The sequence below is a fragment of the Pavona decussata genome, unplaced genomic scaffold, assembly GCF_977016875.1.
Source record: "Pavona decussata unplaced genomic scaffold, jaPavDecu1.1 SCAFFOLD_602, whole genome shotgun sequence".
NCBI lineage: Eukaryota > Metazoa > Cnidaria > Anthozoa > Scleractinia > Agariciidae > Pavona > Pavona decussata.
Window position 1 is genome coordinate 2,389,828 of NW_028145860.1, and position 12,673 is coordinate 2,402,500.

The window sequence follows — 12,673 nt, forward strand, 5'->3', positions numbered from 1 at the left end:
AATTCTGCCCCGATCGCCAAGGTCATGATGCTCTGACGTTGCCGCCAATGCATGTGATTATGTGATATAATCCCCCTGGAATGAGAGATCTCGTGGACGAAGAATTTTGAGACAAGAGTCTTTCCACTAAATCACATGCCTTGCGTGACATAATTGACGTTAAAATCTGACATGAAGTGATCATCTCTTCTCCGATTTACCGCTGGACAGTGACACAGCGCAATTTCAAACTTAAAGCCAGAAATTGTATGAAAAGTCCAAAATAACGATCTAATTCTGCCATGAAGGAAGTTGTTTTCTATTACGATGTTGTTTGTCCTATTGCTTTTATGGCAAGTAGGCTAATAGAGGGCGTTGCCCGCCGAACTGGAGCTAAAATTCAGTGGAAACCCGTTCTTCTTGGTAAGTAAACACAATCAATATAAGCTTAATCAATAATAACCCATTGATTAATATTGATTAGTGCAACTTATCAATAAAAACCGGTAATCGCCTACTGAGACATCTTAATTCTCTTTATTATCATTGATTTCTTTAGATAATCAAATTTATATATTGACCGCGGAGGGGGAGGGGCTGGGGGAAGGGGGGGCTTTAGCCCCCCACTTTTTGGATGATTAAAAAAATATTTTATTTTATTTTATTTTACTTAACCATATCCATCACTTAAGCCCCCGTTACACATTGAAACTTTAAGCTGAAACTTGTGTGCAACGGCGCTGCGAAACAAGTTTCAGCACGCGTTGCGCCGTGTAACATGGTCGGTTTCGTAAACTTTTTCGAACTTCCGTTGCGAGACAAGTTTCACGAAAAGTAGAACCGCTTTCTACTGCTGCAACGGCTCGCAATGGTCGCAGTGGTGAAAAAACAAGAGTTTCACCGTGTAACACCACTTCGTGAAACTGGTCTCGTTTGCTGTTGCACACAAGTTTCAGCTAAAAGTTTCAACGTGTAACGGCGGCTTTACAGAAACAATTTATCTTACATATTATAAAGTATATTAAGGTTTTCTCTGACAAACCCGACAATTTCAGTTAGTTTGTCGTTAGTTTTGCTGCTGAACAGACAACTAGGTTTCAACCGTGAAATAATGGAATTTCAGCTGTTGTTTTTATTTTCATTTGTTCTTGGATCAGTTTCACAAATAAAGTTTCATCACTGAATAAGTTTGAGGGAGTATTTAAACAAAGGCATTCATTTATGAAAGCTTCTTATTGTTGTTTCGTGTAAATATTTGAAATGGAGAATTATGTACAGCTACGGTCATCCTGGATCATTCAATTCTGCTGTCATAACGAAAAAAGAAGCACTTATGTATGGAAACATGAACAAATGAAACTGGGTCTTCGGCTGCTAACTTTCACAAGAAAACAAGTCGAAAAATAAATTTCTGCCTCATCAGTTTGTTGTGTTGGTCAAATGTAAGGGCCAGACTGAAGCATTGACTCCTTACTTCAAAAGAAAAGAAAACATATTTTAGTAGATACAATTAAAAATTTAAATCAGTGTTGACAGTTTTTGATGCATTTCTAGCCATTTCAGAAGACTGAAGTTTAAAATTTTTCAGGACCCCCTTAGTTGTCTCATGCTAACGCGTTCACTTTAGCCTCCTCCCTCCCCCCCCCCCCCCACCTCCCCACTTCAAAACCCATTCTGTCGGTCCTGATATAGTTGATTGTGCAACAGTAAAAACAGATTGAATCAGAATTTCAAGAAGTTCATTTTTAAAAAGGAAGGAAAATAGAATACTCTTAATAAGAGTGAGAGGATACCTTTTTCCAAACAACAATTTCATGTGGAAACAATGTGCAACATCAAATTAATTTGTACAGTCATGCAACTTAAGAATTGTAATAAATTAACATAATTTTTGTGTTTCTATCTTTGACTAGGTGGGTTGTATAAAGGAACACAGGCCCCCCAGGGTGCGGCAGGATCCGCTTATGATGCTATGTGCAGTGCTAAAATAAAGATATTAGCAGATGGTAGTATTTTTTTTATTTTCAAAATAATGATGTCAGTCCTGCGTGGTGGATGAAAAACAGTTAAATAATAATTATTATTATTATCATTATCATTCAATGAATTTTTCCCTCCTTTCCATTGGCCGAGAGCAAACCATGTGATCTGCAAATAACTGCCTACAAATAATGGTCTGCTCATGTGCAATACTGTCCAACTGTGTTTTGCTGCAAATAATATTCTGCTCATGTGTAATTGAAACCAGTCGCTTTTGCATGACAATGGCAGATCGCTTCCCTGAGCTGTCAGAGAGTGATTTCCCAAAAATAATCACGAAAAAACAAACTCGGTGATCGAATGACAAAACAATTGTTGAACTCTGTTGTCACAAAATATCATGATTTGTCAGTGTCTCGCAGATCAATTATTTACCTCAGCCTTCGGCTTCAGCAAAAAATTGATCTGCTCGCCACTGACAAATCACCAAATTTTGCTCAACCTCTTCCAATAATAATAATGTTTAAAAACTCCCTTAAATTTACAGATTTAAAAAGGACAAAACTTCATTTAGGAATAACTGAAGGTTCTGCTCCTGCTGAGCACCCAATCAAGACTCTTACACCAATGCGTCTTTTGGCTGCAGCTGCTCATCTAAATGAGGAGATTGGTATTTCATTGACGCACAAGCTGTTTGGTGCTTATTGGGTGCACAATAAAGGTAAAGACAGATGTAACCCTAACCCTAAAACCGTGCTCCCTTAGCTAATACATTGAAGTCCTTAGTCCTTTGTGTAATTTGTAACTGTAGAATAGTTTCTTTTAGTATTTGCTGTCTTGAATCATGTTGTTATAACTTAAGTGTCTTATTAGCATCATAGTTTTGTAATTTGTTATGTAAACGGCTCACTGGAAGAGCATTTTTGATGAAATGATACCATCAAAGCTTTTACTAGTTTTTACTATTATAGGTTTGGATTTAAAGAGATGAACACCACTTGAAAATGTCAAACTTCACATGAGAGAAACTAAATTGCAATTTGGGTCGACCCAAATGGGTAAAGCTCAACCGTTGAGTCAAGCATCGAACATAAATTAATAATAGTCAAAACAAATTCAGAGCAGCAAAATCGAATCTTCTGCAGACAGTGGGATTTCAGGGGGAATTATTCATTAAGTTCAATTCATGAAAAGATTGTTTGTCCCACAGTCAATCTTCACACATTCTATCTATCTGAATCAGACCGATAGAGCGTGTTGATCGATCCAAATTGAGTCAAACGAACTCAGTTGAGTCAAACATTGAACTTATCATGAACTTAATTCATTCAGTAAAATAGTTTGTCTCATGTGAAGTTTGACATTATGATTTGACCCAGGCCTTAGTTAACTATAATAATTAATTATTCTTTAAAGATGTAAGAGAAAGCAGTGTTTTACAAGAGAGTGTCTCGTCTGTTGGTTGGAGGGTCAATATTGATGAGATGATCAATGGAATAGGAAAAGAGAAGCTTCTGCAGAATACACAGGAGGCTTTAGACAGAGGGTCCTTTGGCGTACCTAGGTTAGTGAAAATTGTTAAACAATATGTTGGGGAGCAGGAATGGCACAGTGGTGAGAGCACTCGCCTCCCACCAATGTGGCCTGGGTTCGATTCCCAGACTCGGCGTCGTGTGGGTTGAGTTTGTTGTTGATTCTCGTCCTTGCTCCCAGAGGTTTTTCTCGGGGTACTCCGGTTTTCCCCTCTCCTCAAAAACCAACAATTCTAAATTCCAATTCAAATTGGAAAGTGTCCCCAATAATGCTTTGCGCTAAATACGGTGACACTTAAATAAAGTGATTTATTTATTTATTTATTTTTTTTATATCATAATGCATCAATATAATGTTGTTTTGAACCTCCCCAATAACAACAGACACATCAGACTCATATCAGTGGACAGTCAGTCAGCGTTCCAGCCACAAAGAATAGTATAACATTTTACCATTTCAGTAAGGCAGGCTCCTTTCCCTAGCAGTTGTGAGTCCCCTGGCCTGTGAAGACTTAATTCGTTAAATCCTAACATACAGTGTACATCTGTGATTTTCACAAATGGAAGAAAATGTGATGGAATATTTTAAGTCTGGTGAATAAATGAGAATGATGTAAAATTCAGTAAGTGACACAGGCATACTCAGGAAAAAAATCTGAGTGCTCTTATCAGGAGTCAAACCTAAGACCTTCGAATTTATTACTAGTTCGGATGCTCTACCTCTGAGCTACAGGAGGCTCGTGGGAGCTAAGACCATTAAACTAGTTTCATGGGACAAACATCCTGCATACTGCTAGGATTTGGAATGTCATGTGTGGCATATGCGCAATGGAATAAAATGTGATGGAGTATTTTAAGCCTGGTGAATAAATGAGAATGTGTCACTTACTGAATAATACATCATTCTCATCACTGATTTTCTTAGATAAGGGGGTTAATTTCTAAAGAAACTGTGAATCCTTGATTCGTTCTGATGAAGGGCTTACGTTCAAAATGTCAGTACTGGAATCTCTTTATGGTGGCCAATTTATCTTAAGTTAAAGCAAATCAGTTGACAAACCAATCTGATTTTTCTTTCTTTTGCTTTGCCAGTTTTTGGGTGAATGATCGGCTGTTCTACGGTGTGGATCACCTTCATTTTGTTGAGAGAGCCCTAGGTGATAGTTCTGCAGCTCCTCCAAGATTTCAGCCTCCTCCAGCTGAACCCGAGAAAGCTAAACTAACCATCTACCATGATTTTTCAAGCCCCTGGAGTTACATTGGCTCAACACAGGTATTTCCATAATTTGTATGTTTGGCACAAAGGGTCGGGGGGGGGGGGGGGTTGGACACTGCTAAGTGATCGGTGTGAAAAATCGGACAAGTTGTGGGCAGGTCCAAAACTTTTGAAAACAATCTAAGAGCCTTACTCTCCGTGGCGCTACGAGCTGAAACCTCCAGCCAGCATCATGCAAGGAGTGTTTTCGCATTTTTTCTACCAGCTCAAGCCTAATTATTCTGCAGCACTAAGAATTGGCATATATATGCTGGATAAAGGCAGATAATGAGCTTCAAATTTACAAAGCTTAAAAATAGCCTAAATGATAAGCAATACAGCACGCGAGTGATACTCGGACTTTTACCAGCCCAGTTTTGTAGTCTTTTATAAGTAGACAAATATCGTGGACTTAACCAATGGCAAGTAAAATAGCATCAAACGTAAGAGACTCATGTAGTGCTCGACGCGACATGAATAGAGGGGTTTGTTCCCTTTAGCCAAGATATAAAACAAAGGATAATTAATAACTGTACCAAATGGTATTGCAACATACTAAAAGAATTGCTATTTGTTCAAGGAGAGAGTAAAAGTACATTCATGTCCCATTTGCGTTATGAAATGCTATGTGCAGTAGTTTTATTGACGCAGTAACAAATGGGAGCTCCATGGCATCATGCTCCATTGCTAAACTGTGTTTTACAATAATAATAAATTATTATTATTTTGTAAACTTTAATATAACAATAGAGTTGATGTTCGCGGGCGTAAATACGTTTTTGGCCCGACTCAGGCTCATTGATGAGTTCTGAGAAGGGCTAAAAACATATTTACGCCCAAGAACATCAACTCTATTACTATTATAATAATTTCAGAGGGCATTAACTCAGAAAAGAAATCAGAGACAGTACTAGTACAGTAAGAGATATCTTGAACGCTGCCAGCGTCGCTTCGGCGTTTATTTTACAGTTGTTTCATTGTTCAAAAATATTCATTGTCGCATAAGCTTTAAACTTCGACAGAACACCGCAAAATTTGTCGAGAGAATATTGCTTCTAAGTTTTCAAAGGGAAAATAACAGAATTTTGTGAGCAGCAAAGACATGGTCACTAGTTGCAAGTGTTAAAATTAATTGTGCAAGTGCTAAACTGAGCAGGTTTCGCTCGACGAAGACAAACTGTTTACCTTCACCTCGCCGCCGGCCATGGAGCTACTACAGGCATTATTTCCACCATCGTACACCAGTTTCTGTAAGTCATTTTCTCTAGCTAGCTGAAACTGCTGGGAATTTGCTTCTTCATTAGGTTTTTCAGCCATTTTGTAGCTCAAAACAATTTTTTTGCAGATGGCAGCGCTTCCAGTCAAACAAGCAAGAAAACGGTGCGAACAGTTGAATGGTTTCCAGTTCTGATTGGCTGGCTACGTTATGTTCTTGTTTCTCATTGGCTTAGAGCAGCGGGCTAAAATATATTTTAGCCCGCTGAATTTTCCATTTTAGCCTGCAAAATACGCCGCGATGCCCGATGAAATTATTATAATAATTATTTTCTTTCATTTTTAATCCAGATCCCCAAGTTACTGTCAGAGGTGCATCCTGTTTCAGTTGAAGTGGAATGGGTGCCAGTTGTGGTTGGTGCATTGTTTAAAATGATAGGGACCCCAGTGGTAAGTCAGCTGTTACAAAGATTGCACTTCACAATAACATGCAAATACTTAAGGTCAGGATGCATCCAACCATGTTAGACCTCTTAGAAAGCAACGACTCTTAGCTCAGTGGGGTTCAAAAGTCACATGCATTCACTGTAATTGTTGGATTTTGATCCAAACATTTGTCGGTTTTTGTATTATTTTGTCTGTGGTCAGTCACTATATTTGTGACTGACAACTGTAAATATTGTAAATCGATAGTTGGGTGTAGAATTTCAGAGTTTACATGTATGTTTAATTATTGAAAGGTACAGTAATACTATATTTACTCAAAAAAGCATCAAAGTACTTATTGAAGTTTTCAACTTTCCGATGCAGTACATACATTTGTATTTGGGGATGGAGTGCTTATAGGAAAATTGCTTTTCAAAAAGTTGTGACTGTATAAAACAACATAATTTTTTAATAATCCTTTTTCTGCAAGCAAATATCAAAAACAACATATGAATATTGTTTAACAACTGACACTCTTTGAATTAACAAAGCACTAGCTGCTCTAGAGTTCAAGTGCGTTGAATGAGTGCCAGGTACACAAAGTATAACAAAGCTAACTCTCATCGGGGACGTAACAAGGTTTAGAGTTATTAAATGGCAGCAATTGGAGTTAGAACTAGTTTACCTACTGTCAATTAGGAAAAGTTTACATGAAATGTTTGGTTAATTGCAAACCATTAAACGTTTATGCCTTTAAGTAAACAACTAATGTTAGTGTAAAGACTCAATCCTTGATCTTTAGACCCAAATTGTGTCAGACTCACTTGTGAAGTCAGGGCTGCCATTAAGAGGTGGGGGCCTGGGATTTCCCCCGGTTACTAAGAACATTGCCCCCGGCTACTTTCATGGGAAAATAGAAGAAAAATAGAATGAAAAGAAATTTGTAGCTGTTTGATTCCCCACCTACTTGTTATATTTACCCAGCAACTTGAAATCTTAGTGACAGCCCTGGAAGTAGAAAGCTCCTTGGTAACAGTAGCTTCTCATTTTGTTTGTAGGTGCCAATGAATGCAATCAGTGAATCAAAACGGAAATATGGAGTTCAAGATCTTATAGACTATGCAGAGTATCGTGGGGTGGGATTCAAATTTACATCACATTTTCCAATTCGTTCTGTGCTTCCACTGAGAGTGACAATAGCAAACCCAGATGACCAACTACGGCAAGTTATGTGTAAGTTCTTCTTCGAAGAATAGTTCTGTTCTTCATAGTAAGAGAAAGTAGTTATGAAAGAGGTCTGTAAATTCCTGTAAATGGAGTTTGAGTTTCTCAGGGAGCTCCTCTAACCACTTGACCACATCACTTCCTGTGTTCCTTGTGTTGCAATTTCTTCCTGGAATTTTGGCTTTGATTTGCTACCCTTTCTAATTTACTTGGATAGAAATGTTTCCTTTTTGGTTCACAGTCTATTTTGCTTCTCTTTAGAATACTAAAGTTGTAAACTTCACTACCCTTTCTCCTACTGCCAGGGTAAAAAGGTACCCCATTAGTGTGCATACACTGTCTCCCTCTATAGCTCACTACATGTATATAGAGTACCCTCCAGGAAATGTAGTTGAATCATTCCTGGTCACATGACATGGAGAGCACATGGTTGTACATCAATTAAAGAGGTACTGGAAAAAGCCATAAGTGACTTCTGATAAAGTGATAGTCATTCTCCTTCCAAATTGCATGGTATTCACTTGTGAAACAAAAGGAGAATTTGACCTTACATCAAAAGTCACTTGGGGCTGTATTCTGCGCATCCCTGTCAGACCGAGCTAAAGTTTTCACTTTTCAAGTCAGTGCCCCAATACTAACTGAGACTCTTTGCTTCCTCAGATGAAGCTTGCTGGAAGTATGACAAGGACATTGGTGACCCCCAGGTGATTTAAAGAGAAATTTCTAATGAATGTCACAGTGGAACCTCAATTTAACAAAGTGCCAAGGGACTAAGGAAATTGGTTCATTATATCGAGGTTCTGTTCCATAATTTTTAAAGGCTGAGGTGGAGAATATTTAACAATTAGATGGCAAGCTCGAGGTTTCTATCGGCTGATAGTTGGTGAGGGGCGAAGCCCCGAGCCAACAATCAAAGGCGATAGATACCGGAAGCGAGCCATCTAATTGTTTTAGCATACCTCAGTGATCGATCTATGAAGCAAAAAAACTTTGTATTTCATAAATTTGATCTATCGATCGATAGACGGCACCTGTGTAGCCAATCAGATTGCGCGTTACGCCATAGTCGGTCACTGAAGTATGCTAATGTTTGTTATACTGAGGACTTTGTTACATAGAGGTTTATAAAATCGAGGTTCCACTGTATAAAATGTTTCCCCAAAATATCAGCTTTTAATTTGTCCAATAATTACGGTCATGAAAGATGAACCAACCTGTACTTCAAACAGACAAACACAGGCAGCAGGTGTGAGGCACAGGAAGACTTGCGGGAAAACATGAAACTCTTGCCAAGTGTGGAAAGACATGCACAGTGCAGAGTGCTCAAATTACAAAAATTTGTTTTCTTCAGAGCATTAATTTAAACATGTAACCTGGGATGTGGTTGAAACTACTATACTCGATCAGGACCCACCAAACCATAATATATATGATGGTCTCTGCCTGCACCCCCCTTTCCTCCACCTCAAAAAGATGGTGTCTTCATAGCATAGCCACCCCTCTATCCAGCAGTAAAAAAATGAAAATTAGATTTGAACCTCACTTTTCTTGTTATCTAACAATGCTGACTCTTGCTAGCTGAATATTTCTGGGTCAACTCAAATTTTAAAGCCAATAAAATTTTGTCGGTAATGTTCGTCAGATAGGTGGTCTCTTCGATAACCCCTACCCCAGACAAGTTGGGTGCTCTTCGAACAAACTTGTTATGACCAGTTTCCTAAAACCTCTCCATAATCATCCTGGTGTTTATCCTCAGGTTCTGTCAGCAGTTCTCTCTGACGCTGGTTTTGATGGCAAAGCATTAATAGGTGCAACACAGGATCAAAAGGTCAAAGATCAACTACGGAAAAACACTGAGAGGTGAGAAACCTTTGAGTTACGTGTAACTAGTAACTTCACCACCTGCGCACTTATGCAGAAACTTTTAACTCTGCTAGGTGAAGTTATCTTGCCCACAACATCAAGGCCACATAATGTTAACTGAAATTCCATTGAAGAGCATTCACTTGTTGTTCCAGCTGTTTGTTCATGAAAACACTGCTTCCTCTATTGCTTCTGTTTATCTGTGGAGGCAGGTTCAGGGTCCCAATTGGTTTAGGGTTCGCAAAGATCCAGGTATACTTTCTCAAAGTCCGTTTTTGTTGGTGTGCAGTCGTCACTTCCCTCGTGACCTCATCGCTTGTCAGTCACTCGTTGGTCACTCGTCGGTCACTCTTTTGGTACATGAGAGGAAGACTTGAGGCAGGTCTAGGCTCCGGGCAAAAAATGTAGGGTAACATGATTCCAAGACAGCCTGTAAGGCTACATGGCTGTACTTCAGGGGTTAACTGGTTACAGGGAAATTAAATTCTGGAGTGACCTTCCGTCCTAACTGGGGGATCGGGAGCACGCTTCTGGCCACTTTCTTTCTCAGCAAACTACAGATAGCCTTCAGTCTAATGAACCTTAAGGGTGTAAGAAAAACTTACTATTATTTTTTTTTCTTTTTCATGTGTTCAGAGCATTCGCAGCTGCGCTTTGTGGTGTTCCAAGTTACCAAGTCAATGATGGATCTGTAGTTTGGGGACAGGACAGGCTTAATATTGTCGCTGATTTGCTTTGTGGCTGGGAAGATTATTTGAAACCTCACAACACCGACAGCAAGCTCTAATCATCTCCTTCCACAACTGAAGCTCTTTGTTATTCTGATTGTCTATATTGACTGTCGTGAAAACAAAACTGAACGTCATTGCATCTGACCAATCATAACACAGCAACAATCCAACGGACCAATCAAGATTCAGAGCTCCAAATATACTCAAACAGTGCCAAGCGCGGGAAAACATAATAACTAGTAATTAATAATCAAGGATAAGGCAGTGCGTTCAATGATCTCGATCCCAGGCTCTCTCTCGTTTGCCAAGTTGCTGGTGATGTCATCCGCCGCTGCAAAATCTGCGGGGGATGCCAGATATTCGTCAATCAACGTTGTCCCATACAATCTCGACTCCAATCTGTATTAGGAGTACGTTCTTTCTACGTCAAACGCAATAATAACTTTTAATTGAAGTGTCATAGTATAACATAACATAACATAACATTTGAACATAATATTTCTGAACATAATATTTACATGTACCTGGTATCAGTTATAAACTTGGAAGCAAGAGAAAACGCGTGTTAGATTTCCTGTTGCCGAGCTCTGTGACTAGTATATTTAATAATATTGTAAATAATTACGTAATTCAGCCTTTAGGCTGCGAGGTGATTTTGAATAAAACTATCTATCTATTTAGTGTGAAAATTCCATGTTTGAAGGATCTCGGCAATTTCATGTATAATCGACTCAACCTCTTGATTCTGAATTATGAAATTTTTAGTCCGTTGTCATTTAGTTGTGAATTATTTTTTAAAAAATCGATTTTAGGTTAGTTGTAAATGTTATTGTTAGAGCTGGGTAAGCTTTAAATTGTTGTAATTTGGTCTACATAACGGTTTAAGTGTCGCCAACGCCGTCCTACATTTGCAAGAAGAGTTTGTTGTACGTTATGACATGAAAATCCTACAGCAGTAACGTGCTGTTATTCAGTGTTTTTCTGTGTGAAAATAAAACGGAATTTCAACCTACTGTATGCAGAAAATACTGTAATGTGTACAAATGTAGATAAGGGTATTAAGGGCTCTTTCCTATCGTATCCAGCGGGCCTAACGTCTCTTAAAATTACCTCAAATCTTCTCTTGTTACACGGGATGCCCTGAGGGAACCCGTGTCTGAAATTCGGCTTGGTATCTTTTCTTTCTTCGTGGTAGCTACAAATAGGCGCATTAATTTATTCAGCAAACTCTGCCCTCTCCTAGAAGGGATCTATTGCTCTGATTGTCTTCAATAAAAACGGCCCAATCAAAATCTATTATCGGCGCGTATATCACGAGGGAGGGGACCCCCTCATCCCTACGTGTGTGACGTCAAATCATCATTTGATTTATTCATTAAACCTGGATTAAATTCTGCTCTCTCCTAGAAGGGATGTTTTTGTCCACTATTGTGGCGGCCATATTGTTTACTGTGCTTGCATGTTTTAGACTCAACAATGCCGTTTTCAAAAAGAAAATTAACCCTTTTGAAGCGGTAAATCGAAAGAATAACTTCTAAGAAGCACTCGACAGTTGAAACGGTGAAAATTGGAGAGTTCCTGGCGAAGAAATCATGCTTTGTTTGACAGTTGTGGAACTACAATGCGAGGAGAAAAGGTCATTGATAAGCTAAAACACATATTACATCACTTTGTCTAATTGATGCTTAAACGCTTGTGGAAATCCACTTCACAAATAGATCAAAGGTTGGTTTTCATTTAGGAAAGCTTTTTGCCTGTTTTTCTTTCAGTTTTTTTTTTTTGGTGAAACGAGAACAATTTGTAATCTTACACTTTTATTGAAATTACATAACGAGGGTCGCGTTGTTCGAAAGCCGATTAACGCTAATCCACGATTAAAAGTTAACCGAGGTTTTCATCTCGCTCGTTGAAGATGATTTAAAGGCTCGTTTTAAGCTGATGGTAAAGAATAGTCTAAGGCAAAACTTAGAGACAAAAATCTTTTGGACGAATCCTTATGGATTAGTAAATATACTCGAATCAAAGTTCACGTTAACCCAGGATTAGCTTAATCGGGCTTTGAACAACTGGGCCCTCAGAATAGAAAACGTGAGTCATTTCAATTCGTGTGTGGTCATTACGTTATCGTAATGCAATTTCCGGTTTAACGATAAGTAGCGTAAACACAAGGGAATACGGAAACAACATCACGCTATCTGCGTGACTCAAACTATTCCATTAGCTAGGATAGTTTTAAAACTCTGCGAAGCATGTAATGGGAGCAAAAGAGGCCATATTAAGCATTAGGGGCATCTTGTTCCCACATAACAATACCTTCAAAGCCCCAAGGGGGCATAGGGAGGAGAGAAAATCGAGCTCGGGCTCAGTTTGGGAGCCTGTTCATAGACTGCTTTGTACGAGATGAGGGTACGCTAGTAAGTACCAAAAATGGGTCCATCTGCCACTTAAATCTAATGGGCGAGGGAAGA

General features: G+C 38.8%; 1 protein-coding gene across 1 annotated transcript; it reads left to right on the forward strand.

Annotated features, from left to right (window-relative positions):
* The first annotated feature begins 160 nt into the window (after positions 1-160).
* Positions 161-11,217, forward strand: LOC146449356 (uncharacterized). The gene is made up of 10 exons (XM_085101802.1): positions 161-402; positions 1,893-1,985; positions 2,507-2,680; positions 3,376-3,523; positions 4,584-4,764; positions 6,313-6,411; positions 7,446-7,620; positions 8,272-8,315; positions 9,368-9,471; positions 10,111-11,217. The coding sequence occupies exons 1-10, from the start codon at positions 282-284 to the stop codon at positions 10,259-10,261; spliced, it is 1,290 nt and encodes a 429-aa protein (XP_084957928.1). The 5' UTR covers positions 161-281; the 3' UTR covers positions 10,262-11,217.
* Positions 11,218-12,673: the final 1,456 nt, after the last annotated feature.